The 26,225-nt window shown below is 50.0% G+C and overlaps 1 protein-coding gene across 3 annotated transcripts in view; it reads right to left on the bottom strand.

Annotated features, from left to right (window-relative positions):
- Window positions 1-26,225, bottom strand: part of ANKFY1 (ankyrin repeat and FYVE domain containing 1) — a 506,490-nt gene that overhangs the window by 325,813 nt on the left and 154,452 nt on the right. For all 3 annotated transcript variants that reach the window (XM_085649582.1, XM_085649583.1, XM_085649584.1), the window contains exon 4: window positions 5,171-5,306. In XM_085649582.1, coding sequence (XP_085505708.1) covers window positions 5,171-5,306 — 136 coding nt within the window. The remainder of the gene's footprint in view (window positions 1-5,170; window positions 5,307-26,225) is intronic.

Here is a 26,225-nt window from a genome sequence, read left to right on the forward strand (position 1 = left end):
AGCGCTTTACTCGCGGTCTGATGGTAGGGCCCTTACGGGCCCTACCAGGATTGCGGTCCGTGTATGGAAGGCGGCTAACGTAGCGATGGGCTGGAGTGAGCGTTTAACGTGCGCCACTCCTCTATTCGACTCAGACCGCTTGGGAAGCCTCTGGACAACGAAAGGCTTCGAGCGCTGGGATACGATCGGCATCAGCAGAGTGGGGGACCTGTGGGTTAAAGGTGCGGTTAAATCCTTCGCGGCGCTTCAAGGCGAGTATGAGCTTAGTGACAGAGAGTTCTTCCGTTATGCACAGGTTCGGCACGCCCTGCTTTCGGTCTTTGGGGAGGGGACCACGGTCCCTTCTTCTTTGCCTCTCGAGGACCGCATGCTCGATGGTCACGTCCCCGACAGTACTATCTCCCTGATTTACAAAAAACTGATAAACAAATCGGGCTGACCTCTTGGTGCGTCTTCGGGAGGCATGGACGGGAGATGGGGTGGAGCTGGACGATGAGGACTGGCAGACTGCACTGTCATCCCCTAAGGAGGTGGCCATCCCGGCCCGTCTCCGCCTGGTCCAGCTTAAGATTCTCCATCGTGTATATGTGACGGGCCCCCGCCTGGTCTCGATGGGGTTTTCAGACGACGGACTCTGTAAGCGTGGCTGCGGGCTCAGTGCTACCTTTCTCCATATCCTATGGGAATGCCGCGAGGTGGCGGAATACTGGCGCCGGGTGCATGATATTATGAGACGAGTCACCGGGGTCGCTCTGCTGCCGGAGGTGCGTCGTTGTGTGCTGAATGTATGGGAGCCCAATGACTGCAATGCGGCTCAGGCTCGGTGGGCGGCCTTGGGGAACATGATTGCAAAGAGAGATATTGCACAGCTTTGGGGTTCCCAGCGGCCTCCCACCGTATCCGTCTGGAAGGAGAACATGGACTGGTGCATGTTCAGGGAGAAAACGGTGTATGTGGCTCGTGGTAAACCGGGGGCTTGGGGTAGAATTTGGGGGCAGTGGAACGCGTATCGTGGGTCTATCTGTGCTCCCCCTTTGGTGGATACGTCCGGGGTTGCCTCGTCCCCCTGATCCTTGAGGGTTCCTTGTTTATCTCGTACTTTGGAGTACAGATTTGGTTCTCTCGTGGCCCCCCCCCTCCCTCTCAGGTCTTCTTTTATTGACCGCCCTCGGGTGGTTGGGTGTTGACTCCCCCGGCTGGTGTTCGCCGCCCTTCATAAGTCGTTTCGCCTTGTTTGTTGTATTTTTGTATTTTTCTTTTTTGTTGTTATTTATACTAAAAGCGTGTATTCTGATTTCCCTTATGTGCAGTCTGATCTACTGTGATAGTGCGGAGCCCCTGTGGGCCAGTCATTGTTTTATGATATGCTGGAACACTTCGACCACTAGTGGCCGGCCCTGGTGGTTGTAGGCCCGTGTTTGTAACCCTTTTTGTGCACAATAAAATCTTTTCAAAAAAAAAAAAAAAAGGTCCTACACCGGATTTATATCTCTGGTCCGACGCTGGTTAAAATGGGCAGGCTGGAAGAGGAGGATTGTCGCCGTGGATGTGGACAGACCGGCTCCTTTTTGCATATAATCTGGGAATGTCCCCCTATTCAATCTTACTGGCACAGAGTGCTCGAGTGTATGAGTCGGGTTACAGGGGTGGTCACACGTCCAGAGGCAAAGCACTGCCTTTTGAATATCTGGGGGCCCACAGACCATAACAGTAGAGATAAATTGTGGGTTACTTTGGGCCAGATGATAGCTAAACGCAACATAGCACAGGCATGGGGGGCGAGGGAGCCACCTGGGTGGTCTCCTGGAAGAACGACATGAACTGGTGCATGTTTAGGGAAAAGACCGTATATATCTCACGTGGGTGCCCCCGAAAGTGGACCTCCATCTGGGACAAATGGAACACTTATCAAGGAGATATCTGTGCCCCCCCCCCCCCCCCCCCAGACCCTGACACTGATAACCAACTTACGCCTTAGCTGCTTATTGTCCTAGCCAGTACTATGTATGGTTTTACTCGTGTAACCACAAGATTCGGAGCCGATATATCTGTAATTTCAATATGTATTGTCGACATTGTTGGTTGTTAATAAAAAAATTCATTTAAAAAAAAGGGAGCAGAATAGGGGTTCATGTATAAATACGCAGATCCGAAATATTTCAAGAAAGTTAGGTTAAAGATTTTAAAGGACATGGCTGAATTGTGGTATAAAATCAGAAAGACCCTAAAAATTCCTTATTTTAGCCAGTTGGCCCCTATACGGGAAGCACCAGGTTCTCTGGAATGGACCAAGGACATACTGGCATTACCTTTAAAAGAGGCGGGCATACTAAGGTGGAAGCAGTTATTGCCAGAAGGTCAGTTGGTTTCATGGTGTTGGTGTGAGCAGGTGATAGGTCCAACGTTTGAGATTTAAGCTCCTCCAGATTCAAAGCTGGTACTTGGCGTCGGAAGAAAAAATAGGAGATCCTAACGAACTTGAGGAAAAATTGCTGTCGGAGTTGTGTTCAAAAAGGAAGTTGCAATGTGGTACTGGCTGATGCTAGAGATGAAAGATGGGGCTTTCACATTGCCGGAGTATCTGTGGGGAGTAAGCTTGCCGGGAACCGCGCTGGAAGATCAATGGCAAGTATCAATGTTTTACAAAACAGTTAAACTTGCATATTTGAGAAGGATCCATCTTTTTACTATGCATGGGACTTACTGGAACCCGCAGAGGTTATCCAAATTTGGGTCTGGAGGAGTGGTGGCGTGTCCTAATTGCGGCAGTCCGAATGAAGTTATCCGCATATGTTTATATACTGCCTGAAGATTCAGACATTTTGGGAGGCCGTAAGTAATTTCCTGTCCAGTGTTTTTAATCTGCAGATCAAGGTAAGCGCTGTATTGGTTATATTTGGAAGTTTGGAATTGCAATGTACTGTTAGCAAGGACAGCGCAAAATTGGTTTTCTATGCTATGCTCCCGGCGCGCAAGGAGATCTGTAAACTATGGGTATCTCCGGCTCCTCCAATGGAGGTTGATTGGTTGAAATCTGAGATATTGCGAATTTGGATATTTCGGATCAGGGGAAAAAGAGACATGAATTATGGACTCCCTTTCTGTCCTGGTGTGGTTAAGGATTGAGGTATAATGAACAAAGGTCCAATGATTAAGCCTCTACCTTCCTCAGCTGGTGTAGTTCTTTCTGTGTGAGCAGAAGGACTTGGGAAATAGCGTGTGTTCGAAATTAAGGAGGAGGTTTTCTTCGTATAATCCAAGGTCGCTGTCTTGAGAGCCTTCACATGGTTTCCTTTTTTCCAGCGAATGAGGTTTGATAACCCAGGGTGGCATCGTTAGAAGAAGGGTGGAAACGAGGCAAATGAGGGGGAAAACAAAAAGCCAACTAGGGATGCAGCCCCATGGACTCCTAGTTTTGATTGACCGAAGAGTGCCGCCGGTATGGTGCGAGGGAACTTTAGACTCAATTGCTGCTTCCTAGGTTTGGTCCGTTCTCTTTCAAGAAACTCTGTTTGAAGTAATCCGGGATCAGCCTTAGGACTGTTTGAGGGCAGGGTGCAGTTGCAGGGCGGGGGTACATGGCTTGCCTAATTGTTTGTGCAAATCTTCCACACCGGGCCAAAATGTTGGGTTCTCTTTGTGAGAAGCATATGGCAGAGGCCTCGAGGCAAGTGTTTGCTTTTCACCTAGGCATATTTGTCTTAGGAGGATCCTCCTTTTGGTAGTAAGGGCCGGGCAGCAACACAATAGGTGTAGTCAGGACTCTCACTTGTAGTTGCACAGACAGCATGCCCCTCCTGTGCTTTGGTATGACCAAACATGGCTAAAGTCCATAATTTGCAATGCCAGCAGCCGAATGTACATGATCTCTCTTCTGACTTTGGAGTTCAACGCGGCAGCAAGGTAAGCCTGCAGTTTGTTTACCGTGGAAGAGTCATTCAGCGGGACGAGGAAAGCTGAACTCTTTAGTATTGCCCAGTCTTGCTGAAAAGAGACCAGTTGGACTGGTTTGTTTATTCGGGTTTTCCAAGTGGCATATGAGATATGGGTCAGGGCGAGAGCGGATTCATTTATATCTATGGAAGCCAGGGTTTTCCTGACTTGAGCAATGACCTATGATTAACGGGAATAGTCTGCATAGATGTGTGTTATTGACAGACACCTGTCCTTTAGGGAAGCAGCAATGAGCTGATTTAAGTCACTTTAGATAACTTTTTTTTAAGACAAAGGATTACTGTGGGGGTCCTGCTGTTTTGCTCTATTTAGCCACTCAGTATTGTCATTTGAGGAACTGCATTTCAAAATGTTTGTCTAATATGGGGTTCACAGAAAAACGAGAAGCAAAAAAACTATATATTTATGCTAATGATCATCACAGCACAGGGTCAAGACTGATTTGCATATGGCTGGATCCAAACTGGGGTGGCGTAGTGGGCAAAAGAATGATGGATTTAACCCAAATCTTTTGACTGGGGGAGAATGTTTGCATTGTCAGCATTTCGTCCAACATTTGTTTGCTGTAACACTTTTCGCCCTAAGTGGGATGGGTATGCCCAGACGTGGGTCCCTTGCTCACTGTGCCACTGGACTCAAGCTAGCCTGGCTGAAGAAGGGTGACATACCCTGAAACCGGTCCCAGGATGCTTGTTTCCGGTCCAGGGAGGGCCTGGCAGTTCGGTCTGGACTGTTCCCATGGGGCACAGGGTCAAGACTGATTTGCATATGGCTGGGTCCAAACTGGGGTGGCGTAGTGGACAAAAGAACGATGGATTTAACCCAGATCTTTTGACTGGTGCAGAATGTTTGCATTGTCAGCATTCCGTCCATCATTTGTTTGCTGTAACACAATGATCATCATAAAGCACAACTAATCTATAACCCTACACAAAAGTATTTTTTTTTTTAAAACAATAAATGAGATGAGGCACTGCACCAAGAAATCTCACTGAAAGGGAGTGATGGAGGGAACTACTCAGCATGGCCATCCTACCGATTCCGTTGGAGTACAAGCTTTTTATTTACATTCACATTAAAAAATAAGCTGCATCATAGAGTGCGCCGCCACCAACGAGCTACTGCAGCCTGGGTAGTTATTCGGAAAGGCCATAACACACGTGTCTACACTTCTAAAGCACTAATCATCCTCCCAGTGCTCACTGACACTACTTGCCTTTCCCGCAGCAGCTGCAGCTGAAAGCGGTTAGCGAGCTTCATTAACTCAGTCAAGTAGACGTCATCTTCTCTCAGCTCCAGCTCATCAGTGTAGGTCCAACGCAGCATGGACATGGTCACCTCGGGGTCAGCATCTGGCAAGAGTGAGACAATCGAGCTTTTCAAAAAGCAGCAAAGATAATAATGGTAACAATATCGGATATGCTCGCCTCGAATAAATCTACTTTTTGGGTATGGATAAAATCACTCACTCTAGATTCTTTAACAGGGAACCTTTCCAGTCATTATTCATCCCTATGGTGTAACAGGTCTTACTTGAATGGTATTAAAAACAGTATGAAAAGGTATTGTACATCCACCAGGGCCAGCTCTAGGGCGGTGCGACCGCACAGGGCGCTGACTTCGGGTGGGGGCGTCGTGTTTGCAAGTTATGACCTCCAGCAATTTTCAGGCAACAATAAAAATGTGATTAATGTTCTTCCTAGAGAGAGATCAGAGGTTTGTCTAGTGGAAGTGTTGATTCGTGGTGAGGTAGAGCAGTGGGTAAATGTGCCTGCTGCAAAGAATATGTACCATTCAGATCACATGCATATAATGTAAATAGGTCAGTAGGTTACTGCTTTTGTCAGAGATCCTTTTGTTACTTGCAGTTTATAAGTTAAAATCCTAACATAGAACAGTGAGCTAGTAACTATCATCTAAGAGCTACATGCAATCTGAAAGGTATAAATTAGAGCGTTATGATTTTTTTCCCCAGTCTTTCATTATCCTAATGTTGGAAAAAGGGTTCTTTTGGATAGAGATCAATTCTTATTATTAAAGAGAAACCGCAACCATGGTGTTACATTTTAAATTCGGAGTCTGTGCTTCTCCAGACCAAGCACTATTACACTATACTGTCTACCAGTATGGATGATATGTGACCCCTACACCTTGTAGTCTTCTGTCTTATGTAACACTTACTAGACACTGATTTACACACGTATGATTGATTATCTCTGTGTAATGTGTGTGATGCAAAGTGCTCTGACACCCTACACTGGTATGAGTGGCCCTATAAAACAAATTAAATGCATCTTAGAAAGAGTGGTTATGGAGACTTGAGGGGCACTGTTAAAGGGTGGTAGTGAGGGAATCCGTGGTGGAAGTGGTCATTGGGGGGCGCCAACTAACACTGTCGCACTGGGCGCCACTAGCGCTAAAGCCGTCCCTGTGTATATCCATTCGTTTTCTACCATTGTTCCATTTATATCAATATTAATTCTTTTTAGTTTTATGACTGCAATTTAGTTGGTTTACAAATTATTTACATCTGCTCATTAATGGGTGTCCACGCCATTTGTTTTTCCCACTATAGTCGAGCGAGCCCTCTGAATCTAGATCCTGGGGGTGATCCCCTCATGCCCATCACTCCTCCCCACCATCTGTCCCTTGGACCCACACCTTTGCAAAGTCCTGGGACATCCCTTGGCCTGCAATATCGGTTCCTCAGCTTGTCTAAACCACTCAACACTGGACATCCAACTATTCACGGACAGAAGCGTTGGACTATCTCAACTCTTAGGATACCAGTTGAGCTAAGTCAGAGCCGTGCTGCAGGAGAGTGCATCTGTCAAGGATCACCTCTCCACAGAAGCCCACGAGTATTATCCAGGAAGTGAGCACAAAGGGATCTCCCACCACCCTTGCAAGCCTCTGTTGGACGCCCTTGCAGAAACCCTTCACTTGTGGGCACTCCCAAATTGTGTGCAACAATGTCCCTCGTTGGCCACACCCTCTCAAGCATCTGTCTGTATCTGTCCTGCCTATAATATCTAGCCTCATGGGGGTGAAGTATGCACTGTGTAACAACCTTAGCAGAATCAGCTGGAATCCTGATACGTTAGCCACAGGATATCTATATGCCACACCCCACTGGTCATCCTTGATTCTCCCGAGGTCTCCTTTCCATCTCTCCTTTAGCGCTTGCAGTGGGACATGACTATTGGTGAGAAGTAAATATAACTCAGATATGGCATGTATGTGCGAGAGGCCCAACACCCTATTTTCGACGGGGCTTTCGTCCTCTATCTCACGAGGTAGCATGATCTTTTTGACCAGGATCAGTTTAACTAGCGGATATTGGAGGAACTGACCACCCCTCATGTTGTTTTGTCTTAAATTCCTTGAAGGATAGACATCCCTGTCATTTCTTAGGACCCCTAGCATCGAGATACCAATCCTATCCGACTGTAGGTGACCGACACTCCCCGGAGCTCTGCCAAAGCTCTCGAGTCCCACAATGGCGTCTCCAGCGCCAGTTTGTCTGTTCAACCTAGCTTGTGCATCACATCTCCAGGTCTGGATCACTGCAGACATTGGATCTGTGAGGGCCCAACGCCCCCACGCCATATAGCCACCTAGTGTTTCCAAGCAGATCAGTCATTAACCACCAGTAGCTGGGCCTCCTAGTAGTACAAGCGCAGGTCCGGCAGGGCTATGCCTCCATCAATTGGTCATCTAGTCGACGTCCCGAAGGCTATCCGCTTTGTAACCCCGTCCCACAGAAGAGTCCTGACCTCAACCTCACCGCTCAGATGAATTAATCTGGGACCTCGAACATTCAGTTCTGCAAGACACAGATGAACTTGGACAAGAAAATCATTCGATAAACCAATTTGCCAGTGGTTCCATCACCATTGCAAAAAGCAGTGGGGACAGAGGACTCCCCTGATGAGTGGCATTGCTGAGTTCAAATTCCCCCAAGAGTGTTACGTTCACACATACCCTTGCTGTTGTCATACAGTAGAGAAGACTCAACCACTTCCGATAGATTGGTCCAAAGCCCATACACTCTAGTAGCATCAAGAGAAAAAGGCCAAACCAGCGAATTGAATGCTTTTTCAGCATCAGCATGCCAGAAGTATTGCCGGTTCTCCTACATTCGCTCTACAGCCCTAGTAACAACAAGGGCACTTGCGGCCTGGATATCGGCAGGGATGACCCACTTACCCATTTTTCGCATACTAAATTAGGGGACTTATTAAATGGGTTAACATCTCATTTTAACTTATCATATGCGAATGAGTTGTGTTGCCCACCGAAGTGTTTTAAACCGACTTATAACGGGAGAGGTTGCCACTCTACAATTGATTATACCTTATCTTCTAGGTATTCAGGGATTATACTCAACTGGGAGACCCTCAATATTGCTCTCAGTGACCATTACCCTATTGTGGTGACCTTAAAATTAAATCCATATGTTATCTCCAACGTAGGGAAGAATCCTCCTCATACCCCGCCACATAAGTTGGCAACTATAAATGGGTTTCATTTAAAATGGGATAAAGTAGTCCCCATAGTTTTCCTCCAATCACTGGTTAAAAACACCTATGCCCATATTCAGACATGTCTTTCAACAACAGAAAACCCCCAGGCAATTAGTCATTCCTTCTCTATAATCACGCTGGAGATCAAAAGATTACTCGCACGGGCCCCAAGGAAAGTTCTACCGTGTAGCCAAGGCTGGTTTAATAGGACCTGTACTAAACCTCTGAAACTTTTAAAAACGGCCCTACATACTAACCCAAGAAACCAGACAGAAATATGGGAAGCTAGACAAAACTATCGTGCAGCTCGACTAGCTAGGAAAAACCAGTTGAAAACAGAGGCCTGGCTAGCCTTACAGGAGGCTTCCAACAAAAGGGACAATACTGCCTTTTGGAAGGCAGTAAATGCCCCTTTCTTGCAGTGCACCCAGCCCCCCAAGATTGATTCAGCCATACCTGCCGAAACCTGGGTTAGACATTTTGGCACCTTATATAATATATCAGACCCCAGGGAACCAGCGGGTGTATTGAAGAGTTATCTCAACCCTCAGCTAGAGTCAAACATTTCTAGTCTTTTCCCTCTAGACATCCTTTTCGAATGTGAAGAGGTACTTGTGGCATTGAAGGAAAGCCCCTCTGGGAAGGCTCCCGGTCCGGACTGTGTACCAATAGATGTATTTAAATCACAGCCGGACCTGTGGGCTCCCTTGCTTACCAACGTCCTAAATTCCTTGAATGTCACGGGTTTCATTCCCACCTGGCCTGAGGCGGTCGTAGTGCCGATTTTTAAAAAAGGTGACAGGAACAATCCCTCCAATTACCGCCCAATTTTGCTGCTCGACTCCCTGATGAAAGTTGCAGGGAGAATCATTTTAAATAGAATCCAGGACCGGATAAGTGAGGGAAATATTATTTCCAATCTACAATATGGCTTTAGACATGGCAAAGGCACTATTGAACAAGGCTTGAACTTGGCCCTTATAATTGCCAAATACACTCAGGCTAAAAAGGGAAATCTCTTTGTGACTTTCGTAGATCTCAGTTCTGCGTTCGACTGCGTTGATCATGAGCTGCTCTGGGAATCTCTCGCAGAGATCGGCCTAGAGCCCCCTATCCTTTCATTCATCAAGGAACTCTATAGGGGAGCATCAGCCCGCGTTCGATATGGTAGATGCGGAGAATGCTCTGATAAGTTTTATATTCGGAGAGGTGTAAGACAGGGCTGTATACTAGCCCCTTTACTTTTTACACTCTATATAAACTCTGTTGGTCACCATCTTAACAAAACTTACCATGACTACCCCACCATAAACGGGAAACCGATACCGATACTCCTCTACGCGGACGATGCAGCAATCATGTCACAGACTTGTATGGGGCTACAAAGGGCAGTAGGAGAATTCACCGACTTTATGTCACAAAGAGGCTTAAACGTTAACGCCTCCAAAACCTTTACCATGTCTTGTGGCTCAGGGATCAGAAAGAAACAACGCTCCATTTTTTCAAACGGCAGAAAGTTGGAAAGCACCGATAGGTTCCCCTATCTGGGCATTATCTTCGATAAGAGGGGCTCCTGGTTGGTTGCCGCCCAAGCTAGGGGAATTGCGTTTTCTAAAGCTATAGGTGCGTTGACTAACTTCTCAAAAAAGCTAGGGGGACGTCCGATTAATCCCTTATTACAGATCTACAAGGCCAAGTGCATTTCGACTGGCATTTATGGATTTGGGGAATTGAGCATGCCGACCATATTCAACGCTCTGAGAATTCTTTTTTACGTTACCTCCTGGCTCTCCCACGCGGTACATCTACATATGTGGTACATGATGAACTTGGTCTTACATACATCACGGACATCATAAATTCTTCCCCCATCATCCTATGGCATAAAGTCTGGACCAACCAGGAGCCCAATCTAAATAGGGAAATCCTCACAGATTGCCTCAGTCTGAACGAGGCTGATAATATCAAGTGGTTGAAATATGTAAGAAACTTGTCATTTGACTTAGGGCATCGTGAATTTTTTTCTGATCCATCAACTTTGAATAAAATATCTAGAGTTCGAATATGCTACTTACCAGTATGCATCTGTTCTTGGCATGTAGGGCTGCTGACATTCATATCTGTGCATAGATCGCCGCCTAGTGTTGGGTCCGGATGATTGCACATTGTTGTCCTGGAAGAGTCTTCGAAGTATCACGAGATAGGTGGCTCCTCCCCTGGACTACAGTGCGCATGGGCATCCTCTCCATCCTCAGATTGTTTTTCGCCATTGTGGCAGTGATGGAGTAGATACAAGTGATGACCATGCTATACAGTAATTCTGAGTGCTGCAGCCGCTACAGGCGCCGGAGAGGAGGGTGGGCGATATGAATGTCAGCAGCCCTACATGCCAAGAACAGATGCATACTGGTAAGTAGCATATTCGGTTCGCGGCATGTGGGCTGCTGAATTCATATCTGTGCATAGATTATATAGCAGTCCCTCCATTAGCGGAGGCTGCCCGTGTCAGCTGCAGCAGTCTGAAAAAGGGTCTTGAGAACAGCCTGTCCTACAGCTGCCTGCTGTTTTGAATGTACATCTACACAGTAGTGTTTAGTAAATGTATGTATAGTGGACCATGTGGCTGCTCTACATATTTCCTCTAAAGGAATGTTCCCTAGGAAAGCCATGGACGCCCCTAACTTGCGTGTTGAGTGGGCCCTTGGAGGGATCGTTAATGTGCGTTTAGCTTTTTCATAGCAAATTTGAATACATTTAACGATCCATCTGGCTATCCCTGCTTTGGAAATGGCGTTGCCCTTGTGTTGTGGAGAAAAGGCAACGAACAGTTGTTTTGTTTTCCTGAAATCCTTTGTTCTGTCTATATAGTACATGAGGGCCCTCTTTACATCTAGTGTATGGAGCATTCTCTCTGCGACATTGTCTGGATTTGGAAAGAAAACAGGCAGTTCAATAGTCTGATTCATGTGGAACTGCAATATCACCTTAGGCATGAATGTGGGGTTGGTACGTAGTACAACTCTGTTTGCGTGAACCTGTATGAATGGCTCTTGAATGGTTAGTGCCTGGAGTTCACTAACTCTTCTCAACGAAGTTATTGCCACTAAGAAAGCTACTTTCCAGGTGAGGAATTGAATCTCACATGAATGTAGAGGTTCAAAAGGTGGACCCATCAATCTGGTGAGGACCACATTCAGGTTCCACACCGGTGCTGGTGGGTGTGTTGGAGGAATCACTCTTTTGAGTCCCTCTAAGAAGGCTTTGATGGCAGGCACTCTGAATAAAGAGAGGTGCTGCCTGTTCTGAAGGTAGGCTGCTATGGCGGTTAGATGTATATGGATGGAGCTGTATGCCAGATTGCATAGGTATAAGTGTAACAGGTAACAGATGATGTTCTGAATGGATGCATCCAGTGGATTAATGTCATTGTTTTTACAGTAAAGGACAAATCTTTTCCATTTAGCCGCATAGCAAGCTCTGGTCGTAGGTCCCCTGGCCTCCTTGATGATATTCATACATTCTGGAGGCAGGTTCAGGTAGCCAAACTCTAAGACTTCAGGAGCCAGATCGCTAGGTTCAGCTGTTGCGGATCTGGGTGCTGAATTTCGCCATGGTTCTGTGTTAAAAGTTTGGGTGTTAGCCGCAGTCTTTGAGGCGGCACCACGGAAAGTTCTAGTAACGTGGTGTACCATGGCTGGCGTGCCCACATTGGAGCAACCAGGATGAGTGTCATTGAGTGTTGCCTTAGTTTGCGTGCAACTAGCGGTATTAATGGCGCTGGGGGAAAAGCGTACGCAAATCTGCCAGACCAGTTCATCCATATCGCATTGCCCTGCGACTGTGGATGCAGGAACCTGCCGGCAAAGCTTTGGCATTTTGCGTTTTCCCTTGTGGCGAATAGGTCTATCTCTGGATGACCCCACTGCTGGAAGTACGGTTGGAGTACTGATGGATGTAGCTTCCACTTGTGCATTTGGTGGCTGTGTCTGCTGAGCAGATCCGCTATTTGGTTGTCCTTGCCCGGGAGGTGTTCCTCTGAATGGCCCACCTCCACATGCTCTGAGCCAGATGAGACAACTGTGGAGAGTGTGTTCCTCCCTGCTTCTGTACGTAGTACATGGCAGTCATGTTGTCCGTCCGGATCAACACGACTTTGTTGCACAAGTGTACTTTGAAAGCCTTCATTGCCAGGAAGATTGCCATCAGTTCCAGAAGGTTGATGTGCATCTTCTGTTGCTGTATCGTCCATAGTCCCTGCACTGTGTAATTGAGTACATGAGCTCCCCATCCGTGGAGAGACGCGTCCGCCGTCAGTATTATTTGTGGAACAGGCTCTTGGAATGGTCGGCTCCTGCAAAGGTTTTGTGGATTCCACCAATGCAGAGAGTTGTATGCCCGACCGCTCACCAACACTAGGTCTTTCAACTGTCCTTGAGTCTGATTCCATTGACATGCCAGGCACTCCTGAAGCGGGCGCATATGTAGTCTCGCATGCGGGACTATGAGGATGCAGGAGGCCATCATGCCTATTAACTGCATGAACACTCGCGCTGGAAGGGAGTGTTGAGGTCTGAAATTTTTTATCAGCAGTGGCATGCTGTTGATCCTCGCTAAATTTGGCTGAGCTTTGGCTGCCAGAGTGTCTATGGTCGCGCCCAGGTATTGCCGTATGTGGGCGGGTTGAAGATGTGACTTTGGATAATTCAGTGAGAATCCCAGACTGTGAAGAAGGTGAATGGTGTGGGATATGTGGCTGGCACACTGCCTGGCTGACTTTGCCTGAACAAGCCAGTCGTCCAGGTAAGGGAAGACGTGAATGTGCTGTCTTCTTAAGTGTGCAGCCACTGTCGCTAGGCACTTGGTAAAGACTCTGGGCGCCGTTGTTACCCCGAAAGGGAGGACTTTGAACTGATGATGCTGATCCTGAATAGTCAACCTGAGATATTTTCTGTGTGATGGGTGTATGGGTATGTGGAAATACGCATCCTTTAAATCCAGTGTTGCTAGGAAGTCTCCCTGACTGAGTAACGGCAGAACCGGCTGGAGGGTGAGCATATGAAAATGCTCTGACAGAATGTATTGGTTGAGAGGTCTCGGGTCCAGTATAGGTCTGAGAGACCCGTCCTTTTTTGGGATCAAGAAGTACAGAGAGTACACCCCTGACCCTCGCTGTTCTACAGGCACGAGCTCTATGGCTTCTTTCTGCAGCATACTTAGTACTTCCTGCTGCAATAATGCCAAGTGCTCTGCGGACATAGGACGGTGTCTTGGTGGTATGTTGGGTGGATTGGATGTTAATTCCAGACAATAACCGTACTGGACAATTTCTCTGACCCACCTGTCTGTGGTGATGGATCTCCAGACTGGCAGGAACTGTTGGAGTGTCCCCCTGACCGGTGTTATGTGGTCGGGGGGCAGTGACAAGACGTCCCTGTTTGTTATTGGCGGAGGACCTGGTGTTGTTGTGTCCTCGTCCTCTGCCTTTGGTGCTGGATCCACGATATCCACCCCTATTGTTCTTATTATAGGTACTCTTGGTACCTCCTTTACTGTACTGCTGCTGGGACCCCTGACCTCTAGCTGCTCCTCTATTCCCGGGAAAGGAGCCACTCCGAAACTACTGCGACTGTAGAGCCCCCATAGATTTCGCAGTTTCAGTGTCCTTTTTAATCTTTTCCAGTGTAGCGTCAACCTCAGGGCCAAATAAAAAGTCTGGGTTGACTGGTTGATTCAAGATATTATTTTGAATCTCTGGTTTGAAACCTGATATTCTCAGCCATGCGTGCCTCCTCAACATCACACTAGTGTTGATTGCCCTTGCTGCAGTGTCAGCTGCATCTAGTGCGCATTTGATGGATGCATTTGTAATGAGTTGTCCCTCTCTGATGAGGAGCTCCGCTCCATCTTTGTAGTCATCTGGTAGGTGTTCTAGCAGTGTCTAGGGTGTCATAGTGTGACCTGTCGTATCGGGCCAGGAGTGCCTGAGTGTTGGCAATGCGCCAGATGTTTCCTGCTTGTGCTGCTATCCTTTTTCCTGATGTTTCTAGCACTTTGGACTCCTTGACCGGAGGAGGAGCATCACCGGTAGTCTGCGAGTTAGCTCTCTTGCGAGCATTAGAGACTACCATGGAGTCCAAAGGCAATTGACCCTTAATGTACATGGGGTCTCCTGGGGCTGGTTTGTATTTTTTCTCTATTCTCGGGTTCAATAACCGTGCTCTGGTTGTCTCCTTAAAGATGTCCCTAGCAGGTTTAATAACCCCTTTTAACATTGGTAGAGTCTTGACCGTTCTTTCTAATGTGGAGAACGTGTCCACCAAGAAATCCTCCTCCACAGAGTCAGAATGAAGTTCCACTCCGTGATTTGCACCTGCTCTTTCAATGAGGGCGTTAAAAGCAGCAGTATCTTCAGTGGGAAATGGTTTTATAATATAAAGAGGAGTGTCAGGAGCATTTTGTGGGTCTCCTGGGTCATTAGGGTCTCCCCATGCTTGATCCTGGTCTTGCTGTTGTTCATCAGGGTCATTATCCACAGGATAAGTGGTATCATCCTCAGTATAGCCCTCTCCAGCATCCGCCTCCGAGTGTGTGGGAGAAAAGGATGGTGGTACCTGATCATATGTGTGGTAAGGTTCTACAAGCACTGGTGTCGAACCTGACACCAGTTTCCTTTTTAGTGGAATTTTGTATGAGTCCAAAGCCTTTTCTGGAACAATTCTCCGCTTGCGGAACAACAGCCTACCAGTGTCGGTGTCGATAAACTGGTCTTGTGAGTCGTTGACATCGGTTCTTTCCGTGGACACTGTTCGTGGTTGTTCGATACTCTTCCTAAGTTCGAACATCTTCGGTGTCCCCGGCGGTGGCAATCCAAACTTGATCGGTGCCGGCGCCGAGTGAGCCTTGGCGACCTTGTGCGGATCGGGACCCGTTTTCGGTTCGAGAGTGGCGCTTCAGGGACGCACTTCAGGGACTCCGACACCTGTTGCAACGTGAATGCTGACGGTGCTTTTGAACCGACAGGCTCTTTGGAGACAGGCCTCGACGCGGTCTCCGGTTTCTTTCCAGTCTTCGGGTCTTCGATCCAAAGTTTGGGATCGACGCCTTGTTGATCCGGTATTTTGGCAGTCTCAGCACTCTTCGGTGTTGATGTAGTCGGATTGACCACCTTGACCTTGGTTGTTGGTGCCCCAACCTTCGGTGCCATAGGCTGCTGCGTCTTCTCGGGACCGAGGGCCTTCTTCTGTTTCTCGGTGCCGAAGTCCTTTTTTGGTTTCTCGGTACCGAAGTCCTTCTTTCTTTGGTCGGTTCCGACGTCCTTCTGTGTCGACGGATTGGAAGGCTTCGATGCCTTCGATCCGACCTGAACCAGTTGCACTTTCGGTTTCGATTTGACCGGTGCTGGTTTTGGTTTCACTGAATCGTATCCAGTCCTTTTCGATATTTCCGGCTCTTTTGAAATGTTCGAAGCCGGGCCTTCAGGCGGGGCTGTAGAACGATCCGACCGATCTTGGGTAAGGCCCGCAGGCGATCCCTCGACCTGAGCCTTATCAAGACTATCTCCCTCGGCCTCCGCATCGACGGATTGGCCTAGCTCCTCGCCTGAGCTATCCTCCTCGGCCCCAAGGGCCTCATCGTCGTCTCCTACCTCGTCGACGACGTCTTCGTCCTCGAAGATCTCCTCATCATCGTCGTCATATTGGGAGTCATGCTCCGAAGCATGGCTCGATTCTATCTCTTCGACGCTCTCGACTTCTTCATCCTCGGTGCTGAATATGTTAACCGGGTTAGGCGCCGATTTTTTGGCCTCCAATCTAGCCGCCCGTCTATTCCGAAGGGTCTTCTTCGACCGGAACCAGGCGCAGGCCAGACACCTGGACTCATCATGATCCGGTGATAAACATTTGTTACACACCGGATGGACATCGATGTGTGGATATTTTGCGTGACATAGAGGACATCTCTTGAAGGGAGTCCTCGATTCCATCTTCGAACGTTGATCGATGGTCGGACCGAAACTCGGTCCGAGAAGGGTGAATGAGTCCGAGAACAAGTATAATAATCTATCGATACCGAACGCAAACAATACCGACGATATCTAAAGGCTTTTGGCCTTAAATAAAGTTTTCCTAACTTGAGCTAAGATAAGCACATCCGAACCCAATGGCGGAAAAAAACAATCTGAGGATGGAGAGGATGAGAGGATGCCCATGCGCACTGTAGTCCAGGGGAGGAGCCACCTATCTCGTGATACTTCGAAGACTCTTCCAGGACAACAATGTGCAATCATCCGAACCCAACACTAGGCGGCGATCTATGCACAGATATGAATTCAGCAGCCCACATGCCTCGAACACACTAAATCAACTAGTCCTAAGCCACCTGATTAGCCGACGATGGTCATCTGAAAAACATAAGAGCACGGTAGTTGATCATCAACATTCTACCACTACACAAGGGACCCAGCTGTATTTATTTTTAATACCATCTCCTTTAATTCGCATGCTTGTAACTCGTTTTCGCACTGACACTTTCTTCAGACTATTAACATTCCCTAAACAAAACTGTTGGTCCAGCAACCTGGAGAAATGCCCTTGCGATGGTCTCTCAACACAATCTAACATCCATTGCATTTTGTTTTGTAGGTTTTATCAATTGCCGAGGGCAACCTACCTGAAACCCTTACTTAAATCATGGGGATTACAATCTTGTAGAGCGGCCTATTATAAATTAAAAACATTGGACAATCCCTTAGCCATTGCTGTTGTTTCCTCTTACCTAAAAGTGATCGTGAGAGTGAGGGCTTCAATGCAACCTTAGATGACACAAGATTCAACGCTTGTTGTGCATTTCTTACTTAAATGACTGCATGATGGTTGTTAAATTATTGTAATTATGCCTACTTGTACTCTTCTGAATATGGTTTTAACGTTTTTATATATGTGCCTTCACTGTATTTTATTATTCTACTTCATTTCTTTTAATATACGTGTACTTTTGTGAGATTGTTTTTTACATATCGAATAAAGTTTATAATTGAATTGAATTGATACAGCCCTAGTACACAAAAAGGCATCGGAAATTGGGTCGAGTGGATCTGTGGAGCATGAAGCCAGACTGATCCAGGGCCACTAAACTCTTCATCTCTGGCAGTAGGTGGTTAGTCAGTACTTTGGAGAGTATTTTTGTTTCAATGTTTAGGAGAGAAATCAGTCTCTAGGAGGCGTATTCTTCAGGAGTCTTGCATGGCTTATGCATAAGGACAACAGTCGCCTGCATAAGGCCTCTAGTAAGTATACACCCTGCATATGCCTCTAGGCACATTTCCCGAAGGGGCTTTATCATCTGGTTCTTCACATACTTGAAAAACTCAGGGGGAAAGCTGTTAGTGCCTGGAGCTTACCAACTCTTAATGTGAGACAGTGCCTCTGCTATCTCCCACTACGTAATTTCTGTATCCAGGGTAGTCCTAGCTTCCCTTTCCTGCTGAGGTAGCGGGATGTCCTCCAGGAATCTATGTATATCAAGTACCGCTTCCTGGGAGAGACTGGATGCATAGTCGTCTCGCAAGAACCGTGCAACTGTCTGTGTTACTGCCTCGGTCGCCTCCGTCGGCTCTCCTGGTGTGTAATTACAGCAAAGACCAATCTCTGGAACTCCTCTTTCTATGCCACCCAGGCTAGCATCTTTCCCGACTTATTCACCATCTCATGTATATAGGATTGCAGTGTCCTATGGACTGTCCTGGCCTTCTGATGGACCAGGCGCTTATAGCTCGCCCTAAGGTGGGCCAGAGTCGAAGCCACATCCGGGTCTTGTCTCTCAGTGTACCAAGGCTTACCATCCAATAGCTCTTCCTCCATTCCCAAACCCGTTCTCACCCTATTAGCTCTCTTGCCTGCCACGTGGTATATGAGTTGGCCCGCTGCGACTGCCTTGTATGCCTGTCAGAGGACCACCTTGGAATTCACCAACCATAATTTTCCTTGGAGCACCTGGTGGCCACTTCTTGAACATGTCTCCGGGTGCCTCAATCCATCAACTCCCATTGGTCTAGGTGCTAAACAGTACTGATCTGGGACCCATGGGCCCACAGCTTCGTGGACAGCAGGGAGTGGTCAGAGAGAGATGCCTCAGCAAGAATGAGGTGTTCCTATGTCTGTGCCTTTTGGCCCTAGGTACTTGGAAGTAGTCCAGTCACTCTGAGGAGCACATCACGGTGGCTGCATGGTAGAATTGCATGTCTCCTGAGTGTGAGGCCTGCCAGAGGTCCTCCAGTGCCATCGCTCCCAGTAAAATGCTGAGCCTTGAGCCGTCCCTTGGTATCGCCCCAGACTGAAGCATCCTAAATAGGCCCTTCTGTAGTGTGAGACTGAAGTCTCCCCCTACTATCAGCAGTGTAGTAAAATCAAATATTGGGAGTGACACGCCAGGTTTTTCATCACCACCCCCCTCTTTTCAATTTATTGCCAAGGCCATTCACATTACATGTAATGATCTAGAGAGAAGTGCTTTCCCCCAACCGCTGGAGATTTACATCTGCATCATGGTCTGGGAGTCGAATGCCTCCAGTCTCGTCATGTTGGTCACTGTGTATTGTGGCTAGGTCCCACAGCCACAGCTCCTCCTAATATGCCCCACCCTCCCAACCTCCTTGTCACCTCATGCTACGAGTTTAGAACAACCCGCCCCACCAATTTACGAGAAGTCTGTCGCCCTCCCCACAACATTTTGTATATCTTACCAAAATGTCCAAAGTTTCAAACTCAGATTTCAGCCGGGTCCCGCTGATAACATCTACGGCCGGATCCCAGCAGTCCGGGTCTTTCTCAACAGCCTTTGCCCTTCTCCCGCATGTCCAGTCTCCTCCAGTCTATCCCCATCTCCAACAAGCATGAGGGTCAGCACTGGCAGGCCTGGGTCCTCTGAGCCTTCTCCGGAGGCCGCTGAGCTTCTGTTGGATGTTCTAGAATCTCTATTGAGGACCTCACAATGGTTTCCCATGGGCTGCTGAGGGTTTGGTGCAGTTCCACCACTATCCTGTTCCTCGCCGTACATGCCTCCTCCTTCGTGTGAGTATCCCTGGCATTTCTGCTTGGGCGTTATTTCGATCTCTGTGTCTGTCTCCCAGTGGAGTGCTCTCTGTCCCACTCTGGTGGCAGCAAGTGACCCTGTTGTTCCAGCCATTCCAATGCCTCAGTTGCTGTGGCGAATAAATGTGTCTCGGTGCCAACTGAGCAGTTGAAAAAGGAAAAATAAAATGATAATAACTAACTTTATCATCCTTTTATTTTTCTGTCCGTGTCTTCTCTGGTTAGAGGGGAGGGGTTGGACGTCACAGGAACAAGGGTGGCACCCTCTTAAGTGCGCATGAATGTTTGGCCGGACAAACAGTCAAGCGCACTTTGCATGTTCTCCACCCAGGCTGTATGGGTGGGGAATAGCCTGGGTGGAAAACATGCCCAGTCCCCCAGTCTCCTCTCGTTCGGTGCTCAGACCAATCACAATGCTGCTGTAAGGCAGCACTGTGATTGGTCAGGGGTGTCTGCGAGCCTGTGTGCTTCCTCGTTCAATCCTGCTCCTGACGAAGAGGACCGAGAGGAGGTGGCAGGCGTACAGGTAAGTGTAATTTGTTTCCTTAATAACTGTGCGGCTGACATTTGGACAATTTCGGGGCTAAATAAACAGACTTGGAATGTGTGATGAGAACAAATTTATCTTACTCAGTAACTATCGGTTTGTAGTGGTGTGGATCTACACACTCTGCACACTGCTGCCATCTAGTGCTGGGTGCGACTATTTGCAACCTGCTTTTCTTCAAAGGAGTTTTCCGTCTCGATATATCTCGGGACTCCTCCCTCAAGTCCAAGGATAAAGACTCCACCCTAGTCTGTACGCCCGCCCAGGCAGGCGAGTGTGGCTAAGTGAAATAAAGCAATATAGTAACTCCAGGGCTTTGAGTGGGTCGGGTCTCACTGGTGCTGAGCACCGGATGTTTTTTAAAGGGGGCCTCGAAACGGGTCTCTATCGGGCTGTTTTGTGCCCGGTGGTCCGATTTTTCTCCGGACTGCAGTGACAGCAGGCACATCATGTGCACGTGCTCACACTGCTCACTTCTCACTAGTGGAGAAGTTACGGCATGAGGTCATGCCAGGTGAGCATTGTATGGGGAAGGGAAATCCTTTAAAGAGTCATTTTCTCTTTGGATTTCCCTTCTCTTTTTAAACTCAGGAGCAGCAACATTGTCATGGTGTCACCAGGGCTTTAAGTGGAAGCTTTTTCAATATTATATACAAGCCATAGTTGTTGCTTATTTATCTTATGCAACTAACAACCATTGACAAAGCCAATAGCCCTGACTTGTTGTAGGTATGATGTTACTTGTATCATATATCTGGAATGACAGAAACAGCAAAATACAAGTCGAGGGGCACACTATGCTAAGCACAGATTTTTAGCTTATGTATTTTTAAGCCACGCCCTTAATTACATTGGCTATGCCCCTTTGAGAGACCCCCCCAGTTGTTTCATCCCATTTAAAGCCCTGAGTAACTCCTATGATTCTGGGCAAATCACTTAATCTCCTCGTGCCTAACAAAATGAACGTGTCCTTCTGTAACTCAACTGGTGCTCATGTAAAGCACTCAGATATCTTTGTGTCGAGTTCACGCTATATAAAACTCAAAAACAGCTGTGTGCAGGTGCATCGTGAATGTGAGAGAGCATCTGAAGCATGAGCTCACTTCTGGGGAGGAGCATGTGAATCTACAGCAGGGGTACTGGTCCCTGCAGCGGACGCCTTCGTCCACTGAGCCACCGGACCCGGCATACACATATCTCTCTCTCTCCCTCTCTCCATCTCCCTCCCTCCCCCGTCTCCCTCCCTCCTCCGTCTCCCTCCCTCCTCCGTCTCCCTCCCTCCTCCGTCTCCCTCCCTCCTCCGTCTCCCTCCCTCCTCCGTCTCCCTCCCTGCCTCTCTCCCTCCCTGTCTCTCCCTCCCCTCCCTGTCTCCCCCTCCCCGTCTCCCCCTCCCTGTCTCCCCCTCCCTGTCTCCCCCTCCCTGTCTCCCCCTCCCTGTCTCCCCCTCTCTGTCTCCCCCTCCCTGTCTCCCCCTCCCGGTCTCCCCCTCTCTGTCTCCCTCCCTGTCTCCCTCCCTGTCTCCCTCTCTCTCTCCCTCCCTCCCTCTTTCCCCCTCTCTCTCCCTCTCCGTCTCCCTCCCTCTCCGTCTCCCTCCCTCCCTCTCCGTCCGTCTCCCTCCCTCCCTCTCCGTCTCCCTCCCTCCCTCTCCGTCTCCCTCCCTCTCCGTCTCCCCCTCTTCCCCTCTTTCCCTCCCTCTCCCAGTCTCCCTCTGTCTCCCTCCCTCTCCCCGTCTCCCTCTGTCTCCCTCCCTCTCCCTGTCTCCCTCTGTCTCCCTCCCTCTCCCAGTCTCCCTCTGTCTCCCTCCCTCTCCCAGTCTCCCTCTGTCTCCCTCCCTCTCCCAGTCTCCCTCTGTCTCCCTCCCTCTCCCCGTCTCCCTCTGTCTCCCTCCCTCTCCCCGTCTCCCTCTGTCTCCCTCCCTCTCCCCGTCTCCCTCTGTCTCCCTCCCTCTCCCAGTCTCCCTCTGTCTCCCTCCCTCTCCCAGTCTCCCTCTGTCTCCCTCCCTCTCCCCGTCTCCCTCTGTCTCCCTCCCTCTCCCCGTCTCCCTCTGTCTCCCTCCCTCTCCCAGTCTCCCTCTGTCTCCCTCCCTCTCCCAGTCTCCCTCTGTCTCCCTCCCTCTCCCCGTCTCCCTCTGTCTCCCTCCCTCTCCCCGTCTCCCTCTGTCTCCCTCCCTCTCCCAGTCTCCCTCTGTCTCCCTCCCTCTCCCCGTCTCCCTCTGTCTCCCTCCCTCTCCCCGTCTCCCTCTGTCTCCCTCCCTCTCCCCGTCTCCCTCTGTCTCCCTCCCTCTCCCCGTCTCCCTCTGTCTCCCTCCCTCTCCCCGTCCCCCTCTGTCTCCCTCCCTCTCCCCGTCTCCCTCTGTCTCCCTCCCTCTCCCCGTCCCCCTCTGTCTCCCTCCCTCTCCCCGTCTCCCTCTGTCTCCCTCCCTCTCCCCGTCCCCCTCTGTCTCCCTCCCTCTCCCCGTCCCCCTCTGTCTCCCTCCCTCTCCCCGTCTCCCTCTGTCTCCCTCCCTCTCCCCGTCTCCCTCTGTCTCCCTCCCTCTCCCCGTCTCCCTCCCTCTCCCCGTCTCCCTCCCTCTCCCCGTCTCCCTCCCTCTCCCCGTCTCCCTCCCTCTCCCCGTCTCCCTCCCTCTCCCCGTCTCCCTCCCTCTCCCCGTCTCCCTCCCTCTCCCCGTCTCCCTCCCTCTCCCCGTCTCCCTCCCTCTCCCCGTCTCCCTCCCTCTCCCCGTCTCCCTCCCTCTCCCCGTCTCCCTCCCTCTCCCCGTCTCCCTCCCTCTCCCCGTCTCCCTCCCTCTCCCCGTCTCCCTCCCTCTCCCCGTCTCCCTCCCTCTCCCCGTCTCCCTCCCTCTCCCCCCATCTCCCCGTCTCCCTCCATCTCCCCGTCTCCCTCCATCTCCCCGTCTCCCTCCATCTCCCCGTCTCCCTCCATCTCCCCGTCTCCCTCCATCTCCCCGTCTCCCTCCATCTCCCCGTCTCCCTCCATCTCCCCGTCTCCCTCCATCTCCCCGTCTCCCTCCATCTCCCCGTCTCCCTCCATCTCCCCGTCTCCCTCCATCTCCCCGTCTCCCTCCATCTCCCCGTCTCCCTCCATCTCCCCGTCTCCCTCCATCTCCCCGTCTCCCTCCATCTCCCCGTCTCCCTCCATCTCCCCGTCTCCCTCCATCTCCCCGTCTCCCTCCATCTCCCCGTCTCCCTCCATCTCCCCGTCTCCCTCCATCTCCCCGTCTCCCTCCATCTCCCCGTCTCCCTCCATCTCCCCGTCTCCCTCCCTCTCCCCGTCTCCCTCCCTCTCCCCGTCTCCCTCCCTCTCCCCGTCACCCTCCCTCTCCCCGTCACCCTCCCTCTCCCCGTCACCCTCTCCCTCCCAGTCTCCCTCTCTCTCTCCGTCTCCCTCTCTCTCTCCGTCTCCCTCTCTCTCTCCGTCTCCCTCTCTCTCTCCATCTCCCTCTTTCTCTCCATCTCCCTCTCTCTCTCCATCTCCCTCTCTCTCTCCCCATCTCCCTCTCTCTCTCCGTCTCCCTCTCTCTCCGTCTCAGTCTCCCTCTCCGTCTCAGTCTCCCTCTCCGTCTCAGTCTCCCTCTCCGTCTCCGTCTCCGTCTGTCTCTTTGCCTCTCTGTCTGTCTCTGCCTCTGTCTGTCCCTGTCTCTGCCTATCTGTCTCTGTCTGTCCCTGTCTCTGTTAGTCTCTATCTATATCTGTCTCTGTCTGTTTCTGTCTCTCCCTACTGCCCTCTGTCACCCTCTGTCCCCTTACCCGACTCTCACACCCTGCTGTTCTCTTGTCATTCTTTGTCACCTCACCCCCCTCCCTCCCTCCCCTCCCCCCTCCACTTGTGTGGCAGCTGAGGCAGCTTCCCTTCCAGGGCACACACACAGCCCCACCCGAGTACTTCACAGGTCTTTAAGAGACCATTTGCATGATAACGAGGCTTTGTTGTATTTCTCCTCTTAGCGCCCCAGCAGCTCCACTTGGACTATCTCTTGAATCCCCGGGCCCCCACAGAGCAGAGTCTGTGTTTGCTGACACTGTTAAAAAAAACAAAATACACCGGTACGATGTCTGCAAGGTCCGCGGGCCGCCAAGAAAGGCTTGCCGGGCCGCTGGCGGCCCGCGGGCCGTACTACGAGTACCCCTGATCTACAGCATTACAAGCTATAAACTATACCTAAATGCGTACAATTTCTCATCGGTAGCACGGACTGCTGTGGACCCCATGCAATGTAGAGGCTATACAGCAGTGAACTCTCCTCTAAGGTGTGGTTGGCAAGCAGCTGAAGCAAAAGTTTGAAATAAAGCGTTAAGCACACGAGCCTCCTGCCGAGCTTGAATATCCACATAATAGGGGGGGGGGGCGTGGCCAGCAACATGGCCGGGTAGATGTGTTCCTCGTCAGCTCCGCCGGCCCCAAACTAATCCTGTCAATAATCCTGTCCTTCGACGCCGCAAAAGGCTAGAAACAGCGAACGGAACACCCCCTGAAGCCGGGCCGAGACAAGTGCGGAGAAAGCCGAGAACCTCGTAAGGAGAAAAGCCCTTTGTATGGTGGACCCATACTGCGTAGTTCAAGATGGCGCTGTTCCGAGGGAGCTGATCTCCGGCAGAGAACTGTAGCCGAGGGAAGATCAGCCTACTGGGGGACTGCCTGGATCAAGGGACAGCCTGAAACGTGCTATAGGTGAGAGGAAACTCTGACACGTATAGTCGGTATGGACTGCCCCCTGGAGCGCTGCGGGGCCTGAGGCGAGATTGTGATTCGGTAGAGGAGTGGTCCTGGTGTCCGGCGGCCGTGTGAGAAGACCGGGCGGAGCCCCCTGGCAGTGCGCTAGGCACGGTAAGATATGGTGTGCCACTAGAATAGGTCCAAGAACGACCCCACCAAATTTGATCATACACAGTCGCAGCCGCTGCAGAGGCCTGGAGGAGCGGCCCAGACATTGAAACTCCCCGAGAGTCCTTGGTGGTCTGTCCCGAGGAAAGTTTTTGCGGGAGGTGGCCAGGACAGATGGAGGCTGCGAAGCCTGCTGTGAGGTGGGAAGTAGTGAGAGATATCTGCAATCAGCATTGTGGAGTCATAGTGGCGGACCCTCACCTCCAGCTGATAACCGGACGCATCATTCAGAATCCAGAGGTGAGAAAATCACTGGGGACGTGAGCCTCTAAACCCTTCCTATGAGATAAGCTCTGTGGGTGAAATAACTGTGTTCCATAACTGACAGGGAGCCGATTAGGCAACCTGGGCGATGTTAGACCCACCGGTGCCGAGCCTGAACCGGAGGTGAGATCTCCGACAGAATTCCGAGAGAGACCACATGGAGGTGGGCCGGGAGCTCTGAGTGACGCAGCAATGCAACCCCCATAAGAAGTTGTATACAGCTGCCCGCCGACAGCAACCCGGACAATTTGCCAACTTCCCCGTGTGGAGTGCGGGGAGGGGAGCTGTCAGGCACTTGCCACTCCAGGCAGCAGAAGAGCCTCCCTGTCCAGGCCTCTATTGACTAGATGAGGAACAGTTCAGTGCACAAAGCATCCCAATGAGATGGGCTAGCAGGCCCCAAAAGAGACATTGTCATGCACCCCTCCTGGGACCCAGAAACCGACGTTAAGAATACTAGATTACTAAGAAACTCTGACACCCACCCACCAGTAGACAGCAGATACCGATAGAAATTGAAGGGGAAAGCAGCCAACTAAATACCTGCAAAAATCGACCACGATGGCAAAAGACAAAGAACCTAAGGCAACGAAGCAGGGGAAGCTGGGTTGGTTCGCCATAGTGCTCCCTGCAACAACAGGAGCAGAAAGGGATAATGTATCTCTTCCAGATAATGCAGCCATAATACAGGCGATCCATGCTTCCAGAGAGAGCCTAGAGGGGAAGATGACAGAGGATCGCTCGGAGGTAACACTGCTAAGTCAAGACTTGAGAAAAGTGTCTGAGAGAGTCACTGAAGCAGAACACCGTATCTCAGAGGTGGAGGATACCACTCATACCATGCGTAAAGAAGTGACAGGACTCTTATCCTTAATGAAAGAAGTAACCTGGAGAGTCGATGACGCAGAAAATAGGGCCCACAGAAACAATCTCCGATTTTCTGGAAGGCGCAGAAAGAACGGA

The sequence above is a fragment of the Triturus cristatus genome, chromosome 3_2, assembly GCF_964204655.1.
Source record: "Triturus cristatus chromosome 3_2, aTriCri1.1, whole genome shotgun sequence".
In the NCBI taxonomy this organism is placed as follows: domain Eukaryota; kingdom Metazoa; phylum Chordata; class Amphibia; order Caudata; family Salamandridae; genus Triturus; species Triturus cristatus.